The sequence below is a fragment of the Gavia stellata genome, chromosome 2 (genome assembly GCF_030936135.1).
Source record: "Gavia stellata isolate bGavSte3 chromosome 2, bGavSte3.hap2, whole genome shotgun sequence".
Classification (NCBI taxonomy): domain Eukaryota; kingdom Metazoa; phylum Chordata; class Aves; order Gaviiformes; family Gaviidae; genus Gavia; species Gavia stellata.
In genome coordinates, this window is record NC_082595.1 from 101,278,149 (window position 1) to 101,305,044 (window position 26,896).

The 26,896-nt window shown below is 43.4% G+C and overlaps 1 protein-coding gene across 1 annotated transcript; it reads right to left on the reverse strand.

Annotated features, from left to right (window-relative positions):
* Positions 1-4,575: 4,575 nt before the first annotated feature.
* On the reverse strand, positions 4,576-11,598 carry NT5C1B (5'-nucleotidase, cytosolic IB). The gene is made up of 6 exons (XM_059832574.1): positions 11,455-11,598; positions 11,186-11,353; positions 7,947-8,076; positions 7,301-7,423; positions 6,428-6,612; positions 4,576-5,424 (listed from the first exon to the last, which is right to left on the reverse strand). Exons 1-6 carry the CDS (start codon positions 11,581-11,583, stop codon positions 5,086-5,088), a joined length of 1,074 nt encoding a protein of 357 aa, XP_059688557.1. The 5' UTR covers positions 11,584-11,598; the 3' UTR covers positions 4,576-5,085.
* Positions 11,599-26,896: the final 15,298 nt, after the last annotated feature.

Sequence of the window (26,896 nt, forward strand, 5' to 3'; positions counted from 1 at the left end):
GCCTTGAGTGCAAGGAGCACTATGCAAAGGAGCTCATGGGTGACAGTGATCAGAAACTGCTCATCTAGGCAGGGATGACAAATGCATTCAGATGTTGTTGGTCCCAGATACTACTGAGCAGGGTAACTGAAAGTCATTTTTTCTCCTAAGACATTGACCTGCTTTACTGCTTTCTCTACCCATCTGTTGCACTCAGAGAGACAGGTGTGTTCTGTTTAGCAATACTGCATGCCAGCGCAGGTTACAGGATCTGTCAGAAGAGCCCAAGAGGGGTACCTGAGGATCCTCCTCAGGATGTAGAAGCCCTCTGATTCCCATGTCCTTAGAACAGATCACAGTCCAGGAACACAGGAGGACACATGTTGGAAGAGATGTGATGATGATCATCTCCAAATCTTCATCTGACATGTTTTGTTTCCTCCAGAGGGTTGTTTCACTATGCATGACATGCTAGCCTGGAAGGTGAAAGGATGTCTTGGAGGTGTGAAGGAACTGGGGAACATGGGTTTATTATGTCTTGGTAGCTGGTGGGAGGTATCCAACATGCTCTGAGGATATGTTCTCCTGTAAAAAATAAAATAAAAAATAGTCAAGTCACCTTCAGGATCTTATTTCCAACACTTTTGTCCATGGGGATTGGTAGCAGTAGGAGACGTTCCCGTTTGTCTTACCTGGACTCTTCATTGTGATGTGGTGCATGAACCAGGAAGCTATGGGAACAAGGACTGGCTTTGCCTGACAAAGTTCTGTTTCCGCACAGAATTAGATTTGTTATCATTAATCCTCTTCCAGGTTTTGGCTGGGATGACAGTTTCTTTTTCATGAGTCTGTCTCCCAGTGTTGATAGACAGGACAGGATAACAGGCTGATAGACTGGACAGTCCAGAACCACAGGACTCTTCTCTATTTCCGCTATTGAAAAATGTTATATGTTGTTGTAACTGTGACTGGCTTAGGGTTGTGAGGTGCTAGGGCATATATTCGTGGTATCCTCGTAAGCATGAAAAGCAAGGGGTTTTGTTTGGTTTTTTTTTTTGTTTGTTTTGTTTTGTGGGCTGGAATGCTATTAAGAAACAATTCTGGTCTATGTCTACAAAAATAGAAAAACCTTTCCCTCAGCTCCCATCCCATTTCAGAGGATTTTCTTCAAAATGATTATTTTGGTCTACTAGCCAAGCTGTGCCTTGGAGCAGAAGACAATAACTGTAACGGGCAGAGACTACTTGGCAAGCCGAGTCTTCCCAAACATCCAGATTAGTCTGGAAGGCACTTGCATGAACAAATAAGGCTCTGGTCACCCAACATGCTGCCAGCTGGATATGCAGAGAAGCAGCCGTCAAGCCTGGGATGGTTGCCTGACAATTAAAAGGCAGTGTATAATCTGAACAAACGTAGAATCATAGAATGGTTTGGGTTGGAAGGGACCTTAAATATCACCTAGTTCCAACCCCCCTGCCATGGGCAGGGACACCTTTCACTAGACCAGGTTGCTCAGAGCCCCATCCCACCTGGCCTTGAACACTTCCAGGGATGAGGCATCCACAACTTCTCTGGGCAACCTGTTCCAGTGCCTCACCACCCTCAGGGTGAAGAATTTCTCCCTTATATCTAATCTAAATCTACCCTCTTTCAGTTTAAAGCCATTACCCCTTGTCCTATCACTACATGCCCTTGTAAAAAGTCCCTCTCCAGCTTTCTTGTAGGCCCCTTCAGGTACTGGAAGGTTGGTATAAGGTCTCCCCAGAGCCTTCTCTTCTCCAGACTGAACAACACCAACTCTCTCAGCCTGTCTTCATAGAAGAGGTGCTACAGCCCTCTGATCATTTTTATGGCCCTCCTCGGGACTTGATCCAACAGGTCCATGTCTTTCTTATGTTGGGGGCCCCAGAGCTGGACGCAGTACTCCAGGTGGGGTCTCACGAGAGCAGAGTAGAGGGGGAGAACCACCCTCCCTTGACCTGCTGGGTCACGCTTCTTTTGATGCAGCCCAGGATACAGTTGGCTTTCTGGGCTGCAAGAGTGCACTGCTGGCTCATGTTGAGCTTCTCGTCAACCAACACCTCCAAGTCCTTCTCAATGCATTCTCCGCCCAGCCTGTATTTGTGCTTGGGATTGCCCAACCCACGTGCAGGACCTTGTACTTGGCCTTGTTGAGCTTCATGAGGTTCGCACGGGCCCACTTCTCAAGCCTGTCAAGGGCCCTCTGGATGGCATCCCTTCCCTCCAGCGTGTCAACCACACCACACAGCTTGATGTCATTGGCAAACTTGCTGAGGGTGCCCTTGATCCCACTGTCCATGGCGCCGACAAAGATGTTAAACAGCGTTGGTCCCAATATCGATCCCTGAGGAAAGCCACTCATCACTGGTCTCCAATTGGACATCAAACCGCTGACCGCAACTCTTCGAGTGCAACCATCCAGCCAATCCCTTATACACTGAGTGGTCCATCTGTCAAATCTATGTCTCTCCAATTTAGAGACAAGGATGACATGCGGGACAGTGTCAAATGCTTTGCACAAGTCCAGGTAGATTATGTCAGTTGCTCTTCCCATATCCACCAACGCTGTAACCCTGTTGTAGAAGGCCACCAAATTTGTCAGGCATGATTTGCCCTTAGTGAAGCCATGTTGGCTGTCACCAAGCACCTCCTTGTTTTCCATGTGCCTTAGCACAGTTTCCAGGAGGATCTGCTCCACGATCTTGTCAGACACAGAGGTGAGACTGACTAGCCTGTAGTTCCCCAGGTCTTCTTTTTCTCCCTATGATTAAGAATGTAAATTCTACTATGTAAATTTAATATGTGAATTCTTTGTTTCTCTTGACACATGCCTTAGTGCTGTAAGGAATGACACTGCAAGAGGTAGTCCTCTAGTACTATGTGTGTACAGATCAAAAAAGATGTAAGAACTGGAAGCTCCTAACTATATCCTGGCCAGTAGGTTTCATTTTTGCTGTAGGTGGATGATTGATTGGAAATAAAGGTAAACATAATAGACCAGATGATTCGGTTTCCAATTTATTCCTGATTTACATGTTTATCCTGTCCGGCATGAGACACTCACCTTCGGAGTCCCACAGGGATCAAGGATCCCATTAGCTTTTTCAGCATCAAGCCTGAATTGCTATGTTCAATGAGAGTCAAATGCCAGCAATATTTGCACAGCATATATCCTTCATGTTTTTCTGCACCTAACATCTATAGCTCTAACAGCACATGGATGAAAAATAGCTGATCATGTTCTGCTTCAACAAGGCAGGACCGGTGTTCCTGAAATTTGCAGCCATGCTTTTGTGGTGAGGGTACACATGCAGTTTATATTCCACAGCTAAGGAATATTTTTGGATTCCTTGCTGATTCTGAGCTCTCACATAAAAACATCTGCTAATAACATTTTTTTATAATCTCCATTTGGTGAGGTAACTCTATCCCATCCTGGCAGACAATGACCAGGCCTCAATTATTCATGTCTTCCTCACCTCCTGGCTGGACAGGGAAATGTGATACATTTTGGGCACAAAGCCTTTAGCGCTTACGAAATTCCAAGTACACCAGAACTCTGCAGTGCATCCCATCAACAACACATGCTGGTGTGAACACATAAAAACCTTTCTAATGGTCTCTATTCAAGTTTCACCCAGGATCAAGGCTTTTGCCTTTGTTTTCAAAGAACTTTATGGCTTAGACCCAGAACATTTAAAAGATTGCCTATGTTTCTGGGAAGGAAACCACAATTAATGCAATGAAGCTTTCTGCAATAACAGGACAGTTCATCTGGACAGAAGAGACCAAACTTTCTCAGAGGCTAATGTGAGATTCTGGAGTGAATTCCCCCAGGAACCACAGATCATCACAAGCCTTCACCAACTTCTACTCCCACTGCAAAGTACATTCTTTCGGTTTTGTCTCTTCTAGTATAAATACACAGCAGCAATAAAAATAAAACAGGACACTTGTTCCATTAGGGAGAGAAAGAGAACAACACCACCTGACAGATGTTAGTTGTGTCATTTGGAAGGCACTCAGATACATGGATGACATTGAGATACAGGAACTTAGCATAAAAGAGGTAGAATAGACCTACGGTGTAAGTTTACATTAATTCATATTGCAACAGGCACCTGTCCCCTGGAAACTCATCTGAGGTTGCCAAACTGAGCTCATGCAGATCACGGAACAGCTGTAAATCCTAAGTGAATCTAGTCAAGAAACAAGGAGTTCCATCAACAGCGTTATTTAGGGTAGGTTCTCTGCTGTTACAAAAGTACACTCTAAAGCTTCAGTCTTTGTCCCAGTCAAGATACTCACAGAATCTCTGACTTCTCCCCAGCTCTATGAAATCTGTTGGGACTTAAATGTCTTTGACACTTCTAGCTCTCTCTCAAATTTGGCTGAAAGTGGTCACTTCTGGTTCTAAATAACCAATGGAGGCAAGAGACACAGAGACATAAACTCTGCATAGGAAATTATGCTAAAACCTTTACAGAGAAAAATGACAATGATGTTCTGTAAAGCCAGCTTTATTAGAACAGGAAAACAATATAGAAAAATAAAGGGTTCCTGTAAACACAAGATCAAATAAGGTAACATTTCACTGAAAGCTGAAACCTTGTGATAACAAACCTACTGAAGACACATTTAACAAGCAAACCACCAACAGGTAAACACTTATATGTAAACTGTGCTTTTGGTAATTTCAGAAATAACTGTCAAGGACTAGCACTACAGCATGATTTTTGTTATAAATAACCCATCAACAGTTTTTTAGAGAATATATAACTGTTCTTTCTGTCTTTCAAAATATGTCTCAAGCTATAAAAACAGGACAAATCTTTTCCTAGTATCAAAAACACAGTGTTAGATCCAGACGGATAAAAAACCTAAACTGCTTAAGAACGCTATTAAAATAACTCTATTAAAAACTTACCTATATTAAAAATATTTCCTTTAAAGGCTGTTCTAGCCAGAAGTTAAATCTTTAAACATAGTGCTTACAATATACAAATGTAGATGTTTTCAGGCATAACTATTGGTATATTAGAGGCTGGCTGAGCTAAGAACCTTATCGTTAATGGTGCCATCCAGTCATGCAGATTTGTGGTATTTCTGAGCAATGCCATAGGGAACATGTGCAGCTATGGTGCCTAATTTCTGTGCTCCTTCAATGTGAAACATCTGGTCATCAAAGAAAATGTGAGGGCGGATTTTCACCAGGATTGGTCCTTTAGGAGCTCCGGCTAGGAAAAGTGCCTCATCAATCTCCAGACCCCAGCTACGAAGAGTCTTCAGCACTCTGGCTCCAGAGCTTGCCGCACTTCTGGCTGTGACCAGGAAGGTCCTTATGGGACAATTTAATCGTTCATTTTTTGCATAGAACTTCTTCTGGAGTTTCCCTAGGTCTTCCAGAAAACCTTTCAAAGGACCCTGAGTACGAAACACCAGAAGCATATTTAGTATTGGTCCACAGATCCCAAAATCATTCTTCTGCTTTATTCCAGATTGCCAGTTACATACAGGATTCCTTCCCTAATACTATGCTACTCAGCAAAGTCTCTATGTAATGTGTCCAAATGCGTTTGCACCCTCGCTAGGAAGCCACAAACTGGAAAAAAGTTAAAACCGTAATTCTACATGGTATGATCAGTAGGAAACTGATTCTCACTAAGGCCTACAAGGTCTCTTCCAATATAAAGTTATAACTACAGTCTTTAATAAAATGTTCTTTAAAAACACTTAACATTTTTATTACGAACCATGACGTGCAATTTTTTTTTCTGTGCAAAACCCAGTAGGAGACCTAATTACATAGACATCACTGAACTCTTTCCAGATTAATGACAATATTAGAATTACACTCCAATTAAAAGAAGTAAATGATAGTTTGGGTCAAATTCCAATATATTCCACTGTCCAGTAGTTTCATAAATCAAGCTTTTATTCTGAATTTATACCATTTTTAACAATAGCAGAATTGGTCTTTCAGTTTAAGCTAATGTTAAAATATTTGCGATTTTCAGACAAATGGCATAGTTCTGCTTGGGAATAAGAACAGATATTGGCCTGTTTCAATAACCAGAATATCCAAGTGTTTAAAATTAACGTTACCTACACAATTTGATCAAAAAAATAATCAAGGAAATCAGTAGTAGCCTTTCCTTTTTCTAATGATACAATTAAAATACAACTGTAAGTCACTGTCTTATATATGCAGTTCTCTCAGTAAAGTGGGAGATCTAGTGAAAGGACTGCAGTGGTGGGCTCTTTTATGTCAGACATGTATTTTAAAGATTGTCCTTGGAAAAGGAAATAAACAGGGCAATCAGCTTCCACAAAGAAGAATACATACACACTGGGGAAATTGGAGAAATACAGCAGCAATGAAAATTAACAGATGTTTTGAAAACTCGCTGATTCAAGAAGTACAAACCTGTGCAAGAGGCTTATTTTCATTCAGCTGTTCATGTTCAAAAAATCTGTCTAATCCTTGCTCTTTGACAATCTGTTCTGATTCATCGGAAAAGAGAACCGCATCCCCGTCAAATGCCACCCTCAACTGTGTATCCGAATAAGCAACATCTTTGTTGGCAGTGAACATCGTAGCTGATGCGATGCCTGAAAGTGCATCAGAGAACCTCAGTTAGCATGTCCTGCAAAGTCATTCATTAAACTGTCAGCAGTTCAGTTCCAAAAACTTATTTTTGGTGACCTTTATATACGGTGAGCAGAAACGATCACTAAAGCTAATTTGTAATGGCTGTTCTGTAACACATATGTATGGAAGCTGTCCCATTGACATAACTTCTTAGACATGCTTCCTTCTACTTCCATATAGGAATATACAAAAATGGTCCCCAAGGTGTGCTGCAAATGAGACAAAGCAGAAAATTCCAATGAGACCACTGAATCAAACTATTTGTTATTTTTTAACTCCTTACAAAACAGAAGTTGGTTTTTGTAAGTAAGTCCTATTAAAGAGATGACTCTATTCAAACAGAAGTTGAAGAGAGGTGAGTAGGTGTGTATGGGAGTTCATTTCTTGTAGCATGGGAGAAGAAAGGTGTGACAAAGGTAGAGGCTGATTAAGTTGTCATTATCAGCAGGCTGAAGGGTCAGAGAGGAACAATACAGAGAAATAACCTCATTTTATCTGATTAAGTAAAAATAAGTGGTAAGTCTGCACCATGCAAAGTTGTGACTTTCTGCATTTGATGAAGCTGCACTACTTTCTGTGAAAGACACACAATACATTAATTTTTTAACAAGCTCAACGGAGAGGTGACAAAAGAAAGTAAATTCAAACCTGCTTCTATAGCTTCTTGCACTTTTTCAGAGTCTGCTGAGAGGTACAAGTTGGTAAGATACGCAGTCAGGTAACCAATAGGGCTTTTTCCTCCCGTCATACAGAAACGTTCAATTGTTAAGCCTATACGAAGAACAGCACAGCAAGGTGTGACTCTGCCTTGACACTACAAACCTGTAAAAGGAACTTGTGAAAAGGTACACTAGCCTACAGCTGACAGTAAACTTAAAAAAGAAAAACATGTTCACTGTAATTTCAACAAGTTAGACAACTTAAACTGACTACAATATTTGATCAGCCCTTCCTCCTTGAGAATTTTTTTTAAAAAAAACCCTCTAAGACAGCAGAAAAACTGCTGTGAAGGTATATGTATAGGGGCTGTAAACACCAAACAATGAAAAGTTTAAGGGCTTCTTCTCAGAAATTAAGATTCACACCTGACAAGTTAAATCTAGAGCTTTAGACCAAATTCTGTTTAACGCTATGTCACTTATGCTGACACCCAGAAATAAGTATCATCCTCTGAGGAATGGGTGTCAGTATCAAAGAAGCTGCTTTTACCAAGGTCAGAACAGGAAAAATAAAATTAATTCATTTCATTATGTAACAGCAGGCAGTTCTACAAGGTAGTATTTATTTTACTTACCATAGTGATTGATGCTGTTTATGAGTCTCACTCCCACTTGGGCATGGTTATTAGTCATCAGAACAATATCAAATCGTTCTTCATCATCAGGGTACAGCTCAAGAAGCCGGGCATTGACATGCTCCAGTGCCTGCAGGTCAAAAATGTGGAAGTCAATAGACAAGTGGGATGTGCCTCAGTTCTTAATCACTATGGGTTTAGTGATAGGACTGTCCTGAAGGAGAATGTGAAATACCTGACATTTTAACTTGGTGAACTTGTTTTATTCCTTTCTGCTCTGCTGCTCCCAGCAACCATTTGACGGGGTTCATTTGAAGGGAAGCAAGTAAGTATATTTTGCTAAGTTACAGATTTTAACTTTATCATGGAAATCCTTTTTCTTGGGACACCATGATTATCCAGAATAAATCAATGCATTGCTGAACATTATCACAATCCCGCTTAATATCTTTTTTTTTTTCTTCTCCACTTGAAACTTGGACTTCCTTGTCCACTTGAAAATTGTTCGTGTGAAATCAAGGAGAAGGTGTAACGGAATTTATACGTGCAACTACTTTTTTTGCATGCACAAATGTGAATTTGGGCCACATACTTATGCAAAGATTTACTGACACAGCTCAGGTGGTCAGGTGTCAAAGACTGTCCTTAAGTAATGAGTACAAAATCATATCCTGTCAAACATGATTACCTTGGTGATTTCTAATGGCAGTACTGAATGAGACAGATTTTGATTCATTTGAGATCTCTCTAAAGATAATGGGCCAACATGTTATATCCACAGTTCAGCATTCTTATTTCCTTGACCTTTCATCTGCTTGTCTCTCTCTGTCTCCATCTGTCCTCTCATCTTATTTAGAATCTTATCCCTTTGGAGTAAGACTTGCTTTTTGCTCTAGGTTTATACACAGACCTCTGCTTTGGGATCTTGGCCCTTGAATGGAATTCCTTGGGATTACAACAATAATTAATCATCAAATGAACGCAAGATGGGTTGATTTTCATTAAAGAAGCTTTGAAAAGTCAGGCCAGTTGTTAAGAATTAAAACATAGATTTCATAATTAAATTCTGGGAATCTCACTTTAAAAAGCACAGCTACGTCACGTGGGGCTATGCTTAGGAACACTCTAAGTGAGAGCCTGGTAAGGGGCCTAGGGAAAAATCTTAGTATGTGGTCATAACCCCTTTGTACCTTTTTTCTTTTCGTACTCTATGTAATGCTCTAGTGCACTACCAATTTCTTAGAGTATTAGAGAATAAGGGGGAGTGGAGGAGGGGATGCCATTTTCTTGTCCAATGCCTGTACATTTTGCAGCCCAAGGAGATCCTGTCCTGTGATTAAGATTCTTAAGTGCTACAAGCATGAGATACAATACTTTTAAGTTAGTGTCTTAAAGATTTCAATAAAGGAATCCAAACAAAAATATATTATTTCTTTTTGCCTTCTTTGTCTCCAAGTAGAAAGTACCACCCAACAAACCCACAGTTCTCTAGCCTAATGATTCCTGTGACTAAACAATTTACGAATCTCTTAAAAACTACAAAGAATTCAAACGCAAATAGCATACTGGAAGGAAACAAAGGTCAAGGCGTATTTAGCTGGGCATAGCTAACAGCTCTGATTTTCAAAGTGTGAGGAGTTAAACAGTTAAATCTTGCTTATATTCAAAGTGAATTTGACACTGAACTCTAACAAATCTCTTGAAAACTGACTGTGCTAGCACTGCTGCTATCTCTAGCTGCTACAGATAGGAAAAGCTGCAGTAAATTCACTAGTCAGCCAAGCCTCACTGGGGAACAAAGTGAATTATTTTATGACAATGCTTTTATGTTAAAAACACCTTTACTATGCTTGTGCTATTAATGCTATTAACAGCTATCTGCTATATTTAGAACAGCACGGGTATTGACAGAAATAATTTTTCCACTATGTATTTCCAAAAAGTGATCAGGAATGCTGAAAATCTTTTAACTTCCTGAGACTAGAACAGAAGCAATGGAAATCTACTCTTAAAACCTGAAGGAAGTGTTCTGCCACAGCTCTACTGCCAGCAAGTATGACTGCTAATTATGATTTAATAAATTTTCTAAGACTGCTGCGGTAGACGTTATCAAACAATTCTCCATGGACATAAAAAGAACTCTGTAGATGGCATTTTTTCAAGTCAGTCTCACTAAAACATGTGTTCCTCTAAACCATACATATTTTTAGTGGGGTTTTTTCTTTTTTTTTTTTTTCCTTGTAATTTCACTTGCTTTCCATGCTGGAGGCTGTTTACCTTGGCCATTTCTCTTATCTCATGCAATGAAAGCAAAATATTCCATTTCACCTCTGCTTATACCCTCATACCCAATTAGGGGATCTATTTCTTTTGCTGGTCCTCAAGAACAATTTCCAGGGTGACAATGAAAGCAAGGAAAAATTAAAGCTCACCAAAAAAAAGAAAAAAAAGGTTCATTTCTGAATAAAGTAATTCGAATAATATTGAATCAACGTTATCTTTAATCATAGTAGCCCTATTGTAAGTGAGACATAAAAAAATGGAATGAGGAACTAAGATGTTTTGGTTTTGGTTTTTTGGGGTGTTTTGGGAGGGAGGAGGTTGCACCAAACTTAAAACAATTTGGCGGCCTATCTTAACTGATGGTCTTAAAAGGAAAGGAGCTTCATGCGCCCTGTGTCCAGCAGAAAATGCAGGTTGCTCCTTACTCACACCTCAGATGTGAAGCGGAGAGCCGGGGGATACAAAGCGGGATGCTGGGGGTGAAACTCCGCTCCCGGTGATGCGAGCAGTACGTGATCTCCCGCAGGCGTTTAGCATTAGTGCCGGCGGGAGGGGAGAGGAGGGAAGGGGAGAGGAGAGGAGGGGAGGGAAGGGGAAAGGAGAGGAGGGAAGGGGAGGGGAGGGGAAAGGAGAGGAGGGAAGGGGAGGGGAGGGGAAAGGAGAGGAGGGAAGGGGAGGGGAGGGGAGAGGAGAGGAGGGGAGGGGAGGGGAGGGGAGGGGAGCCCGCAAGCCCATGGCGACGCAGCGAGATGCGGAGGTGATGCCGGGCTCGGGGGCCGAGGCGAGCTCGCCGCTGAGGGAACAACTCCCAGAACGTTTCCCCGGGGCAGGATTATCTCCGCTCGAGGAGGCTTCGGGCTCCTCCCCTTCCCGAAATTTGGCCTTGCCGCATCCTCCCTGCCCCGCCGCACCCCCCCGGCGGCCCAGCCCGCCCCGGCTCGCCCCGGCCCGGCTACCTTGACGAAGTAGAAAGCCGGTCCGGGTTTGAGGGTGACGTTCTCGTTGTCCTGCTGGTACTCCACGTACTTCTCCACCCCTTGCTCTTCGTAGATCCGCCGCTCCTCCACCAGGTCGAAGAGGGCTCGGGAGGAGACGGCCACCGTGATGGCGTGCTGGGGCTTGGGCTGCGGAGCGAGCGGAGGGTAGCGCCGCGCCGGCCAGCAGCCCCCAGCCCTCAGCCCCCAGCCTCCGGACCCCCACCCCCGGCCCGCCCGCCCGCACTCACCGGCCGGGGTCTCTTGGAAACCAGGTTGTCGTAGAAAGCCTTGGCGGCCGCCCAGTCCTGCTCGGCCTCCTGCAGCCGGACCTCCGCGGCGTCGCTGGGCTGGGGCGCCTCCGGGCCGGAGCCGCTCATGGTGCCTGGCGCGGGCAGGCGGGCGGGGAGCGGGCGCGGGCGACCGGGAAGCGGTGGCGGCGGCCGTCCCCCCGCCCCGCCCCGCCCCGCTCGGGCAGAGGGAAGGCGCCCGGGCACCGGCTTTCCCTTTCGCTCTGCCGCGCCCCGGGGCCGCCCGGACCGGCTCGGCCGCGGGCCTGCCCGCCCCCGGCACTGCCGCGCCCCAGGCGGCGTCTCCGAGGGGCGCCGGCCGCCGCTGCGTCCGCACCACCGGCCCCGTCGGGCAGCGGGGCCGCGGCTCACACCCCACGGGTCAGCAGGGCCGCAGCATCTCTCCTCATGGCGCGGTCCGAGCGGTGGGCAGAGCCAGAGCTGCAGCCCTTCCCCGCAGCCGGTGAGGGGCGGCGGGGCGCAGACCTGCGGCGCTCCCTTCCAGCACCCGCTGTGGCACCCGCTGCTGCTCTCCGTAGAGCTCCGAGCAGTGCTGCGCACAGCTGCTTAACGTGAGGCAACAGCCTCCAGCGCTGATTTTATCTACAGCATGAGAGATTTATTATTTAGATGCAGTGGCTTAACTGATTTCCCATTGACTGCAACAAATTTCCAGGAGATTTCTTACATAATACAGCAATAATGTTTCTAGCAATCAAAATGGGGTGGGTGTCAGTGACCTGGGGTCCTTTGTTCCACACAGCAACGCTGAAAGTACCTTTTAGAAACAGAAATTTGGACAGCAGTGTTGAGGATGTATGCTGCATGCGCAATAAATTGTTATTCTGGCACCTGTTTTGGGTGGTCCTAAAACCCAGAATCCCACACAGGGCTGTGGGCTACTTATCTAATATATACCTCTCTGAAATGCTCCCGGCTGCCCCTGCAGACGTGCTTATCTGAACCACGGCGAAGTTCCCCAAACTGGTGAGCTGGAGGAGAGAATGGAAAGTGAGGAAGGAAGCGGCTTTCCTCCTGAGCTAGGTTGGGGTCTGGCACAGCAGACCCACAGCCTTTGCAGTTGTTGGTAGCCAGTGACTCAGTGGTATCTGTACGTCATAGGACATGTAAGCACCATCCAAAAGACTCTTAACGTTTTGAAGGGAGACTCTAAACATTGCTTCTGACCCTGATCACTGCATAATCTTTATCAAATTGTCAAGTCTTTCTGCCTCCATCCCATATCCGAAAAGGAGCATAATTATTTTTGCTACTTTTGCCTGGTTTGTTTTGGTTTTGGTTTTTTTTAATGTGGCTTCTCAGAGAAAGGAGGCTTATGTGATTATACCATCTGTCCATCATTCCCCAGTGATGTCCAGTTTCAAATGTATTTGTGAGAAGGATAAAGATCTCAGAGAGATTTAAATTCTTAAAATGTTTAATGAGAATCAACAGCAACATGCAATTTGTTGCCCTGCTAGGGGAAGGACTGTAGTGCAAATGCAGCATATTTATCTGCTTGTTCTTCTGCTATGTAATAGCAAACAAGTACTCCCTGGCTGATATGCCGTCTCCAAATCTGCCACATTGCCTATTGCCCAGCTAACCAGGGAAGGATCTGGAAGCAGGGAAGTGGTGGAAACTGGGAGGTTGGAGTAAACGGGAAATGGGAGTTGATCATACTGGTGAAGGGGAACTGGAAATATGAGGTAAAAGTGAGAGGTACTGAGATTAGTGTATTAGGAAGACAGATGCGAAGAGAGGAGTTAGGAACATTGTAGGTGGCTGCTGTCATGGGAAGATGTAAAAGGCATAACATAAATTTGAAAAAAAATTATTTTAGTGGCTCTGCTACTGATAGATGTGCTTGTTTTCCTTGAATTTTGATCCTGAATATTTCACTTCAGTGTCTGTACTCAGAGCTGTAGCATGAATACACCTGCTCCCCTTCCAGCAGTCGGGTCAGGCACATCCCTGCTTTCCAACCCTCTTCTCCATGAGCTGCTGCAAGCCTGTCACCAGGCTGAGCAGACAGGATTGGGAGAAGCTGGAAAAAGGGTTCAAGCCATAGAACAGCTGCTCCTGGTCCCAGTCACCACCACTGTCCTGCTCAGAGTCTTCAGCGTCAGTCTAAGAAGGTGATCTCTAAGAAGAGACTATCCATGCATCTATTCCTGGTTAAATACTGCAGGTGGGTCCATTGCCCTTGGAGAACAGGGGAAAAGAACAGAAGGAATCAGGAACCAGTTCTCTGGTGGTTACCAAGCTGAATTGTCAGCTCTCCATCTGTGTGAACCAGTGGCAATACATTTTGCAGAGTTGTGCCCAGGTTGAATGCTTGTCCTGCTGTGTTCCCCACCACCCTGCATGTACTCAGGAGCAAAATCAGAGCTCCTCAAGCATGGTCTTTGGTTTTATTTTTGTTCCCCTCCCGCCTTTTCCACCCAGGAAAAGAGTCATCACTCAGGCAATGAAGACTCTCTATGGGATCACCCAGCTAAACCGGTTTCAGGGCACAAAGGCGAGATGCAGGGAGTTGTGATTCAACTCAGCTTTGTCTCACCTTGACAGATCCTTATCTATGCAGAGATGACTTGGGGGGAGCTGTGAAACGGCTCAGCCCGGGGTTGCCTGTACAACTGAAACCGGAATGGAGCTGTGAGTGATCCCTTAACGAACAAATCGCCCCGAGTACCATTCCACCACTGTTCAGTAACTTTGTGTGCTAGGCATCACTAAATTAGCCCTACAGACTAAGGAGCCATCAAGGCACCAGAGATAAACATTCACGCATAATCCTGCCCCCACCCATCAAATCAGGGAATAAAAACTGTAAGGTTTGGGCAGAAAAGTGGGGAGCCTTTTTCCAATGATACAGCTGGCCTGTACGAGATTCTTTCCCCCTTGTCCAGGACACTGCACAAGGTTACTTCCATAAAAACCGGCAATAGTGGCATATTGGACCTGTGAGTGAAGTTCAAATAAATTATTAATTTGAACCTGACAGTGAAGTCTCTTTCTCTCCGTCACAGACTCCGTTTAACCTTTGCAAGACACCTGAAAACTTAAAAGATGGTAACTTGGTACTGGGCCCGAGCAGTGCTGTTGAAATGCTGCTGCTGAAAGCAATGCTATGCTAACATAAATATTTTGCTCCCCAGACCCCCATGGTATCTCTACATAGCACTCAGCTGTGTGAACATATGCACTGAACTGAGATGTCTCTGTTCTGTACGCGGTTGCTTGCTGTTGACATACCCTCCATTTCCTCTTTTGCTGGAGATTGTGAACTGAGGGCCTAACGTGAAAGCCTTCCAGCTTCAGCACCTTATAAATGAAATCTTGACGTGCCAAATGCAGAGTGTAGCAGCCTTATCTACATCTAAAAAATGTAGTAATGCCCATGGGGTTCCAGGAAAGGGCTATGTCTTGCTTTTACTGAATCTCCTGGGGAGTCTGAGAAATAGGAATGGATCCAAAATTGAATGACTTTGTGGCTTCCAAGCTAAGCTAGAAAGGAAAGAAATTTTCTGCTATTGCCCATTAATTTGTAGGGCATTTGCATTTAAACAAACAAAAAAGAACGTGTGTTGCTATCTTTGTATGTACTCTTTTTCATAGTAAGCGTGCAGCAAAAGTAAGTCATGCACATACTCTGAAGTCTGTTATAAGTAGTAGAATGAAAAGAAAGTTCCTCTGCCTGAGCTGCCAATATTTTTCCTATGTTAAGAACAACCACTAAGTAAGATTTATATGTTCTTGTTCAAGAAGGAGCTCAAAGTGCATTACTAATTGAAAAAAAAAAAGTGTCTTTTTTTCTTCTTTTGATACCTGCTTCTATCTGGAAAGATGTGAAATAGTTCCAAACATTTAAAATAGTGAGATCAGAAGTAAGGAAAAGACTCTCAATGGAGGGACTTTTTCTCCCTTTAGATGTATGGATCCTAATATGTATTGTGCATGGCTATATCACAAACATGTAGACTCTAGGGCCTAACTCTCCCAGAGTCATGTCAGGGTCACTTCAGAGTGCGATTGCACTGACATTTACTTTATATATGCATTGTGATTTTCCATGCTGAGACCCCAAGACCCGTAGCATAAGTATGGTGTTCCCAGAAGGAAGGAACTGAGGGGGCTTTGAGCTAGGTCAGCCGGCCGTGGCAAAATGTGTGGCAGCACTGTCACATTACAGCTGACCTGACAGATAAATAATTTGGAAACCCCTCCCATTTGTAGGTGATATAAATACTTTTAATGCAATCCTAGAATTCAAGACTTGATTCATTAAAACAGTTAACAACTGATTTTCTATACATTTACTACAAATCCTCAATGTGAATCTCAGGCAGTCTGTATTCCTTTGGTTGCCTGCCTCCTGTTTGAGCAAACTTAGTCTAAAACGAGCAGAAATGACAAAAAAGCAGTTGGTTTGTGCCAAAGATGTGCATGATGAAGTTGAGTCGTGCCTTGAAGGCATACGTATTTATGCTGAAGAAATCTTCCCATTGCATCAAACCCTTTGTGTTTGTGCAGCAAAACAAGAATGCAAAAACCTGTGGCATCACATCATAATCTATGGCAACCACCTTGTGTCTTTTCCTGGCTTTGCTTTGCTGCTGGTCTGTCTTTAGTCATATATTCATTTGCAACAGCCACATAAATTACCTAGTGACATAGATCTTATGTTCTTCTAAGGTGATCTATTCCATCTCCATCACTTTGAGCATGACTCATTCCAGCGTTCATGTGACAGGTTAGGTGACAAGCGATGATGAAGCACAAGTACAGAGGATTGCTACAGAGGCATAAGGTTCACTGAGCTGTGATCTCTTTTCCCTAAGCAATCCCATTTAATTATTGCAATGGAAGTTTCATTTCTCCTATTATTGAAGTTTTCTATTCCTTAATCTTGTCAGGATGAAATCAGCAGCCAAATTGTGTCTTTTGCTTTTTGGAGATTTCTTCTCTAGAGGGCTTAATATAATTTTTCCTAGAAAAATATAAGCTATCATGTATCTTTATAGAACTGAACTGTCTTCCTAACTCTTCTGAGCTGAGCAACAAGTTATGAGCTTATTTTACCCCAAGGAAGGCTCATCACATAATTGCAAGCTTTTAAAACAAATCAAGTAGAATTCTGAAATTCAGAAAAAATACTATTTTTACCTAGATGTTAACTAAAGAGGTAGAAAAACAGTGCCTTAGCTCCAACACTGAATACGCCTGCCCCAACTAGTAGTTTGCCCCAGGAAGAATTAAGAAGCATTCAGTGACTTTTCTTACAACAGAGCAGGAGTCCAGCTTCAAGCAATCCTGACCATCTTGCCAAGAAGAACGTGCAATATGACAAACAAGATAAGAATACAGTCTTGTTGAAAGTCTGTGATCAGAAAAGGCTCAACAAAAAGCACATATGCTATCACAAAATAATTACATTGGTGTTTTTTGAGTTAGAAAAGAATCAGTTACAAAGTCATAACTTCTGCATTAAAAAAAAAGAAAACCAACAACAATAAAAATAACAATAATAATAGGTTTAGCTGGTCAGGATTTGACTTTGCAGTATTGGAATTCCTCTGTAGGAACTTACAGAACAGACATAAAGACAACACACACAAAAAAAGGTGCGTTGCAGGAAGGTTTGTCCCTCTTATAAGCTTAAACAGAAGGATATTTGCATTACAAAACAGCCATACGTAAGATAGAAGGTGGATAAATTATACACGCAAGCCCTATGAAGTTCCTAGCTCCTACTGAATAAAAAGTACAATATCATGAAAAATTTTAAATTCAGTTCTGTATAATAGAGACAGTTGTTTAAGTATTTTCCATTATGCACCAAGTATCCCTTTAATAACCGAAATAAATGGATGCTGTAGTCATGCAAACAGCTCCACACAGGGACATGTCTGTGCAAGACTGAGACCTAAATGTTGAAACCCTGTTGATTCATTTTACCATAACAAAAGAAGTTAAACTATTCTAAGATTCACTCTGGTAATTACATGTTCTATTCTGCATTAAATACCCATGATTTAGCTATTAAGTTGTGCTAGCTTCCACGAGGGTTCAAGTTAAGTATTAAATTAAGTTAAAATCTTTAATGAGAATATCATACTGAAAAAGATTCCTAGGTCACATTTTTGTGTGCTTGTACAAAAATACTATAGATATATCACTTAATCCCTGTTGCACTATGCTAGTTATGGTTTAAAAGAAGTGAGAGAACAAGCAGGACTGTTAGATGTGTTCCCCCCCTGCCCTCCCTCAGCATATATAGAAAACCCATTCAAGCAAAGTGTGGTTTCCCACCCATTTCCCGAATGGTAGAAGGTATCAAACAATGTGCGTGCTCGAGTGACACTGATGGGGGCTACTGCACAGCCCCTGGTGCGATGGCTGAGCAGTGCCACAGGCTTTGGGCAGCAGCAGCAATGGCAAAGCAGAACCATCAGAGCAGAAGAGTCCACTGATTGTGTTAGGGCACTGGCTGTCTTTCACACATATATTGCGAAAAACAGATCCACTGTTTTCCTAAAACAGAACATCTGCCTTTCCTCTTTACATACATGTGTATTGGGTTTGCGTGGCAGTGCTTTGGTAGCAGGGGGGGCTACAGGGGTGGCTTCTGCGAGAAGCTGCTAGAAGCTTCTCCTATGTCTGATAGAGCCAATGCCAGCCGACTCCAAGACGTATCTGCCACTGGCTAAGGCTGAGCTAATCAGCGACAGTGGTAGCGCCTCTGTGATAACATATTTAAGAAGGGGGGAAAAAACCGGGAAGCGGCAGCCGGAGAAGAGAGGAGTGAGAATATGTGAGAGAAACAACTCTGCAGACACCAAGGTCAGTGAAGAAGGAGGGGGAGGAGAGGCTCCAGGCGCCGGAGCAGAGATTCCCCTGCAGCCCGTGGTGAAGACCATGGTGAGGCAGGTTGTCCCCCTGCAGCCCATGGAGGTCCACGGTGGAGCAGATATCCACCTGCAGCCCGTGGAGGACCCCACGCTGGAGCAGGTGGATGCCTGAAGGAGGCTGTGGTCCTGTGGGAAGCCCATGCTGGAGCAGGCTCCTGGCAGGACCTGTGGAGCCGTGGAGAGAGGAGCCCACGCTGGAGCAGGTTTGCTGGCAGGACTTGCGATCCCGCGGGGGACCCACATTGGAGCAGTCTGTTCCTGAAGGACTGCACCCCGTGGAACGGACCCATGCTGGAGCAGTTCGTGAAGAACTGCAGCCCGTGGGAAGAACCCACGTTGGAGAAGTTCGTGGAGAACTGTCTCCTGTGGGAGGGACCCCACGCTGGAGCAGGGGAAGAGTGTGAGGAGGAAGGAGCGGCAGAAACAACGTGTGATGAACTGACCGCAACCCCCATTCCCCGTCCCCCTGTGCCGCTCGGGGGGGGAAGAGGTTCGGGAGTGAAGTTGAGCCCGGGAAGAAGGGAGGGGTGGGGGGAAGGTGTTGCTTTTTAAGATTTGGTTTTACTTCTCATTATTCTACTCTGATTTTGATTGGTAATAAATTAAACTAATTTCCCCAAGTCAAGTCTATTTTGCCCATGATGGTAATTGGTGAGTGATCTCCCTATGTCCTTATCTCGACCTACGAGCCTTTTCCTCATATTTTCTCTCCCCTGTCCAGCTGAGGAAGGGGAGTGAGTGAGCGGCTGTGTGGTGATTAGTCCGGCTGGGCTTAAACCACGACAACATGGCAAGTCTCATTCTAGCCTTACCCTATGGTGTAACTCACAAGTAATGGGACACTGACAGACTGGGAGACATGACTTTCGTTTACATAGCCAGCCCTCCTGCTACTGTCCTTGAGGACAAAGCTTTTTTGTTTGGTTCTTATGAGTATGTGGTCTAAAAAATACACTTTCTAAACAATCCTAGGCAATGAAGGGTGGGGATATAGTCAGAAAATGCACAAATTGCTCCAAGCAAGGGGTGTGGAACGGTGTGATTATACCTATCAATAAAGGAGACAAGCTTTAATTGCAGCGAGAGTGCTTTTGACTGCACAGAGTTACCACACAGTTCCAAGAAGAGGATTGTAAGTGATTAGTGAAGCACTCCTGAGGGGGAAAGAGGAGCCAGAAGTGTAAATACAAGAGGAGATTTAGGGCTTCTCTAAGCTATGGCTTCAAACCTGTCAGCAACCTGCACACAACATCTCTGTTATTTAAGTTACGACGTGATTCTGTTTTGCAGAGAATGTGTATCCCATTTCTGGTTCAGGTCCCCCCCCAGCTTTTGGTGAGTTAAGCATTTGGGAGAAAATGAGTAAGGACTAAAAGAGATTATAATGTATTATTGTTTGTGTTATGCTAGTTTCCAAGGGCCTCAAAAATTGGGGAGCTGTTGTGTTTGATGCTGTAGGAACACACAGGAAGGCGGTCCCCATACCACATCCCTCCACGCCTCTGGAGTCCGCTCAGTAGAAGGAAGATTATTTTTGCAGACCTTTTCAAGCTCAAGCATTAAGTGTGAGGCTCACATAGTTGCCCTTCTCCGCACACTTTCCCACAGCCGGGCTGCCGTCTCCTGCATTGGCAAAGCAGTGCTTCAGTCCCTCTCCTGCACTTGGCCCCCACATAGCCCAGAACACTGGGCTGACCTAGTCGGTGTGACCGCGAATGGGAATTGCCCGGTGCGGAGGGTCATGAGACGAGGTTGTGGGATTCAGCTGCAGTGGAAGGTGAGATCCACACTCAAAAGCTCCTTGTGCTATGGCTCCTCCTTTCGTCGTGTAACTTAAACATTCCTCAGACATGTTCATCAGTTCACACTATGCGTGCATCGGGATAGAAAATACTCCAGCAGTCTGCTTTTAGTTCCCTTGAAAGAGACTTTCAAGTTGTATTATTTACATCAAAGCAGTATTTACATTGCTCTGTTTTCAATATTTTTCTTGAGGGCGTGGAAAGATAACAATACGAGTAGCAATGACAAGAGTAACAACAACAGTAATAACATAAAAGCAATGTTTCCAGTAGGAGGCTTTTATGATGTATAGTTCCATAAATGTCTACATCACAAAATCCAACCCTCATTTTATGTGGTGCTATAAAATCACAGAACAAAAAGATAAACTCAATGGGATTTCAGTAGGCCATGGATCATATAACTGGGTGATCTGAGTTGTATTATCAGCTTCAGCTCCTGACTTTGAACAAAACACATAAACTGTCCTGCTTTCATCCTGTTTTCCTTCCTGTACAGAAATTTCCAGGTTGGATGCAATCATTATGGTCTTCCACTGTAGAGACAAAGGTATGTGTAGAAGACAGTTCATTCCCCTGAAGGTTTAACTTGCACCCTGGATGCTCTTCCCTTTCACTTGGAGAGCCTAAGCTGACTGTATTGCTGAGGTCAATGCCTTGGGTAAACCTGTGCATAATGCTGGTGAAGTGGAGGGGAATGAATCCAGACCTCTGAATCCAAGACATTTAAACAAGATTAAAGTTCAGTCCCTCCAAAGGTACTGCAGGCTTTTTAACCTGCCTGGCAAGCCCTGTGGAGGATTCAAAAGCTAGAAGCTACAGGCCTACCAAAAGACGGAGAGTCTGTGAGAACTGTGGTCGAAGGTAACCCAAGGATCTTCACCCGCGGATCGTCAAATTAGCTGTGTTGGGTACTGGTGTGTCAATGTGGCAGCAGTAAAGAGCACAGCACACCTAGCCAGTGTTTTTACAACCTAGGCTGGCCCAATGCTGCTGTGCCTTTCCTATTAGTATCGGACAGTTCAGGTTTGTCCTCATGGGTTGAAGTTAAAAACTTGACAACCTCCTGCTGCGTTACCATACCTTAACAAGTAGTTTCTGTTTTTCCGAATTACATATTCTGTGAGTTTGTTGGGCTTGTACATCTATTACTGTGTGAAATTCAGTGGTCTGTGGCATGAAGGAGGTTATACAGGTTGATAGGACGGATCGTTCATGTGTTTAAACTCGGTGAACCACTGTGAGATGGGATTGAGTGAAGTGTTTGGAGACACTCAGAGACCGTGAATGTGCAGGGAGCAGGGGTCTGGCAGTTCCCAATGGCCTGTTCAGATTTGCTGGTTCTCTGGTGACAGTGCTACCACTGCCTGCGTTTGGTTTTAATAAAATTGCATTGAGTGTTTTCGTGACCTGCAGCCATGTCCTTTTATACTGCCCTCTGCTTGCAGAGGCTGAAAAGATTATTGTAAATCAGGACTTAGGGGATGTTGGGGTGCAACTGTTGAGTGAGGTGGTGTCGTGGTTTAAGCCCAGCCAGACTAATCACCACACAGCTGCTCACTCACTCCCCTTCCTCAGCTGGACAGGAGAGAGAAAATAGGAGGAAAAGGCTCGTAGGTCGAGATAAGGACATAGGGAGATCACTCACCAATTACCATCATGGGCAAAATAGACTTGACTTGGGGAAATTAGTTTAATTTATTACCAATCAAAATCAGAGTAGGATAATGAGAAGTAAAACCAAATCTTAAAAAAACCAACACCTTCCCCCCACCCCTCCCTTCTTCCCGGGCTCAACTTCAGTCCCGAACCTCTTCCCCCCCCGAGCGGCGCAGGGGGACGGGGAATGGGGGTTGCGGTCAGTTCATCACACCTTGTTTCTGCCACTCCTTCCTCCTCACACTCTTCCCCTGCTCCAGCGTGGGGTCCCTCCCACAGGAGACAGTTCTCCATGAACTTCTCCAACATGGGTTCTTCCCATGGGCTGCAGTTTTTCACGAACTGCTCCAGCATGTGTCCGTTCCACGGGTGCAGTCCTTCAGGAACAGACTGCTCCGGCGTGGGTCCCCCGCGGGATCGCAAATCCTGCCAGCAAACCTGCTCCAGCGTGGGCTCCTCTCTCCACGGCTCCACAGGTCCTGCCAGGAGCCTGCTCCAGCATGGGCTTCCCACAGGATCACAGCCTCCTTCAGGCATCCACCTGCTCCAGCGTGGGGTCCTCCACGGGCTGCAGGTGGATATCTGCTCCACCGTGGGCCTCCATGGGCTGCAGGGGCACAGCCTGCCTCACCATGGTCTTCACCAGGGGCTGCAGGGGAACCTCTGCTCAGGCGCCTGGAGCACCTCCTCCCCTCCTTCTTCACTGACCTTGGTGTCTGCAGGGTTGTTTCTCTCACATATTCTCACTCCTCTCTTCTCCGGCTGCCTCATCCCAGTTTTTTCCCCCACTTCTTAAATATGTTATCCCAGAGGCGCTACCACTGTTGCTGATTAGCTCAGCCTTGGCCAGTGGCAGATCCGTCTTGGAGCCGGCTGGCATTGGCTCTGTCAGACATAGGGGAAGTTTCTAGCAGCTTCTCACAGAAGCCACCCCTGTAGCCCCCCTGCTACCAAAGCGCTGCCACGCAAACCCAATACAGGTGGCTGAGCTGGTCCTGAACTCATCCCCTAACAACATTACTGCAATACGCACCGCTAGGCACTAGTCACAAAATTAAGGCTGAAAATCTGGTGCCTGGCTAAATTTCAGTTTGGGTAATGAAATATTGTAATATACTGTGTAGAAAGTAGAAAAGGCAGTGAAGAGTAAGAAAAGATTTCCTGATTCTATTTCCTTGAATTCACAATAATGTGAATATATATACCAATGTATATATTAAAACCAATTAGATTTCTTTTGTTCTCCGTTGAAGTCGGAAAACTGTTAGAGAGGCTTACTCAGATAAATTTTCTCTGCTTTCCAGACTGAAGCTAATGAATGTGTCTGTCATACCAGAGCTTTTCATGATGTTACCCTTGTCTCCATGGTGGTGTGTCTTTACAGCCTTTATTTTGGCGACTCCAGTTGTCCTTCTCTGCATCTGTTCCAATTCCAATAAGCCTTCCATGAACCAAGAAACCCAAAACTTCATTGAGTATACAAATGTCTTACCAGGACTTCTTGGAATTACATTTACCAGAATACTGAACATGTTATTTGGATTGCTGCAGGTGGTTATGAACCTCCCATTCTTCAAGGCTCTGTACAAACAGACATAAACCAAATGCTGTGTCTCGAAAAGCTGTCAGTAAGCAATTGAATAGGAATAAGAAATTTGGGCTCCTTTCTAAGCCTTGCCTTGTGTGTCACTCAGTATTTATTCATTTTATTTTAGCTGTATTTACTAATTATCATTGTTTCTTTGTTAACAGCTTTTGTTAACCACTGAGATGCTAGATTTCTTGTTCTTTTTCTTGTGCTTATGATCTTGTACCTTGTACCATTACCTTTCATCTCATTTTTAATCTGAGAGTTTTCAAGGTCATTCAGCCTTACTGAACAAATAAAAGCAAACATGGTAAGATTTGCTGTCTTCTCAAAATCAGGATTTTGACTAACAACTAAGGTCATTAACAAAAATTAAGTAAAATCACATTAAAGAACGACTCAGGCGTAATTAGCAGCAGCCAATGAGTTTCCACATGTCCTATTTAGCAATTCCTTCCCCACCCTAAAATTCTTCTAATAACATCCAGTTTTACATATAATATGAAAATTATTCAATAATAATTCATAAAATATAGTGTCATATCACTTAACCAAAATCAACTTTTCTACAGACCTTCAAGAAGATTAGTTTTGAAGTACTTCCTCTGTATAAAAATCAGATATTAATGAAAAAAATGTTTATTTGTGCATGACCTGCCTTTGTTACATAAATTTATGCAATTTTTCTTTCTAGTTCTGACTTAAGGCTTTGAATACTACTTAGTATCTTCAATTTATTTTCAGCTGACTCAATAGTTGTTTGATAAAAATCTATCTATAGCTATTTCTGTAGATATTGCTTCTTTAATACCCTCAACATTTATACTAATCAAGTAAAAATAACATTACGTCTTATCCAGCTAGGAGGTATTGATGAAATCTGTTGTTTATCAAATCCAGAAGTAATTAGCGCTTATCGTTACTGGTACCGTTTGTTCTTCAGTCTGTATCCATTAATTCCTACCATAATGACACAGTTCCTGGTGATATTTATATCTCTAATAATATCAAAGATATTTGGATATGGTATTTCTCACTGTCTTCTCTAATCAGTTTTATAGTTTGCCTCTTTATGCATGAACCTCTTCCACATGACATCTTTCAATTAAGGTCTATGGTAAAAATTCTGTCTTTCCTGCCAGTAGTGAGATATTTTCATCAGAAGAATTTCACTCTTCCAGAAACTGGCTTCTCTGTCCTGGAAGAGGCTCAAATGAGCCACAGCAGATCTCCAGGGACATAGTTTGAATACAGCCCCATAGAAGTTAAATCTTTAACTCTTAACAGACCGTCTCAGAAATGGAAAATGGCACAGGAATAACTGGGTTTGTTCTGAAAGGGAAAAGTTGCACTCTATCTAGGCAATAGATTTCTTCTGGTCCTGTAAGAATTGTCTAAGTTAGAAACCCTGTGTATAAGTCCCTCTGATCTCCAGTTCAGCTAAATTTCATCAAATTATTAATCCGCACTGGTATTGAACATCAAAAAAGTGCCACTGAGAGCAGGGAAAAAAATATAAATCATGTATTTTGTTGTAGCTTCCCTCACCATAATAGCTTCCGAGTAGTACAAAAGCATTGGTCAAAAAGCTCTTGATACTCTAGAACAGATTTTTCCTTTTTTTTTTCCTGTGAGTTACGGCATGTTGGCAGGAGGTTTTCGGGCATCTGGGTGAGAATGGAATATGCTTAGTGCACATTACATCTTCAGAGAATTCTTGCCAACTGAAGTATATCTCTCCTGAGCATGCGTAAACAGATTTTCCAAAGTCTCAGAACTTGGCAAATTTAAGTTGATTTTCAGAAGTACAGCAAAAGTTAATGAGAACCAAACAATGTATTGTTTCCAACTGCATTCTAGGAGGCAGATTTTGCTGGAGAACAAATTTTGCTGAAATAACTTTTCTCAGTCCAGGTTGAATTTAGAATAATAATAATTAAAAAATCGCAAAGAATTAAAGTTTGGCAAAGTGGAAAATACTACTCAGCTTAAACTATAGCTATTAATACATATTCTGCCAACAAGGTATTCATTCCAAAATGGAAGAACACTTTGCAGCTGAATAAAAAGCTGTGAAATAACTGGTAGCCACGTTCTTGGGTTTTATTTAGTGCCAAGAAAAAGACTCTAAAGAACAGACCATGCACTGCATATGATTCTGATGAAATGCAAAAGAAGGTAAGTAATCAGTTAAATTATAGTACAAAAACATAAATAGAATCAATCTTTCAGAGGATTTGGACACCAGTATCATAATATGTCCCAATAAAGACAGGTATTGTAAAAATATGTGAAAGCAGCAACGATAAAGTTTGTCATACAAACCATTCTGATATTTTACAAAAAAATAATAAGCTGTAATAGGCACTTGTTTTCCTATAAGCCACTCTGAGGCATTTTTTGTGAGATGGTCTCATGGCGTGTTGCATCAATAGAGAGTTCAAATCCTGTTACCATTTCAAAACACTTCTTCCTATTTCAGTCTGTATAATTGCAGTGAGGTCATCAAAATTCCTGATAGATTCAGCTATTTAAAAAAAAAAACAACAAAAAACCTTCTTATCCCAAACAGACTTTTTCCAGTTTGTCCTAAAAGTCCTTCTTTTTTTTTAAAAACCAACCAAGCCAACAACCAAACCAAACAAAAAACCCTCTCCAAACTAGTCCAGAAGCATCTGAAATGACACAACTACAGGTTTGATTCTTGTTGTAGGGTTTCAGGACAGCATCAAATGGTATTTTCCCCAGCAAATAAGCTACCCCATTCAGTTCATAATTCTATTGAGGGTCTAAAAATGAAGTCGTTTATTCAATGAGTGCAGAACAGTAATTATTTGCTTGCATAGGATCCTCTCCATCTTCCAACAAAATCACAGAGGTGCTCCAAGCCTCTGTTTCTCCCTCTGCAGCTGCCAGGGGCACTCCGACTCCAAAGCACCCATGTTGTGCTAGGATAGCTACTCCTCATCCCATGATGCCTGAGAGAAGCCTGGCATCAGGACCTCCAGGACACCCAATTCCAGCTTTTGTAACTGTTTGCAATGCAGTGGCCACTCTCAGTTTTTAAGGATGCATGTTGAGTGATAGGTAATGTGTATGTAATGAGTAAGAACACTAGAGAGTTTCTGGTGCTCCAGCTGCTTTCCAGTATGACCATCTCCTTTCCGTTAGCGGTGAGACTGAAATTCCTCCTCACTCTTGCCATTGGATTTTAGAGTCTTTTTGCATGACCTTATGGAGAATGAATGAAAAAGACATCTAAGACCTTTCAAAGTGTGTTTTTCTACACCCAGCCACTGCTAAAATAATAATTATATAATGGTTTTAGTTTCAAATTTCCTGCCAATGACTTTCCTACTATTCTAGGACTGGCTTGGCCCTTTACTTTGAGTTTATTTTGAAAGGTTGCAACATACTTAAGGAAAAGAAAAAAAAGCAAA

What these genes read in the sequence shown, in the direction of transcription:
- NT5C1B (XM_059832574.1), bottom strand. Translation starts at nt 11,583, where the DNA reads ATGAGCGGCTCCGGCCCGGAGGCGCCCCAGCCCAGCGACGCCGCGGAG. An exon ending in TTTCCAAGAGACCCCGGCCG is followed by an intron (nt 11,354 to 11,454) that starts GTGAGTGCGGGC and finishes CTCGCTCCGCAG; the next exon opens with CCCAAGCCCCAGCACGCCAT. An exon ending in AAAATAAGCCTCTTGCACAG is followed by an intron (nt 5,425 to 6,427) that starts GTTTGTACTTCT and finishes TTTCGTACTCAG; the next exon opens with GGTCCTTTGAAAGGTTTTCT.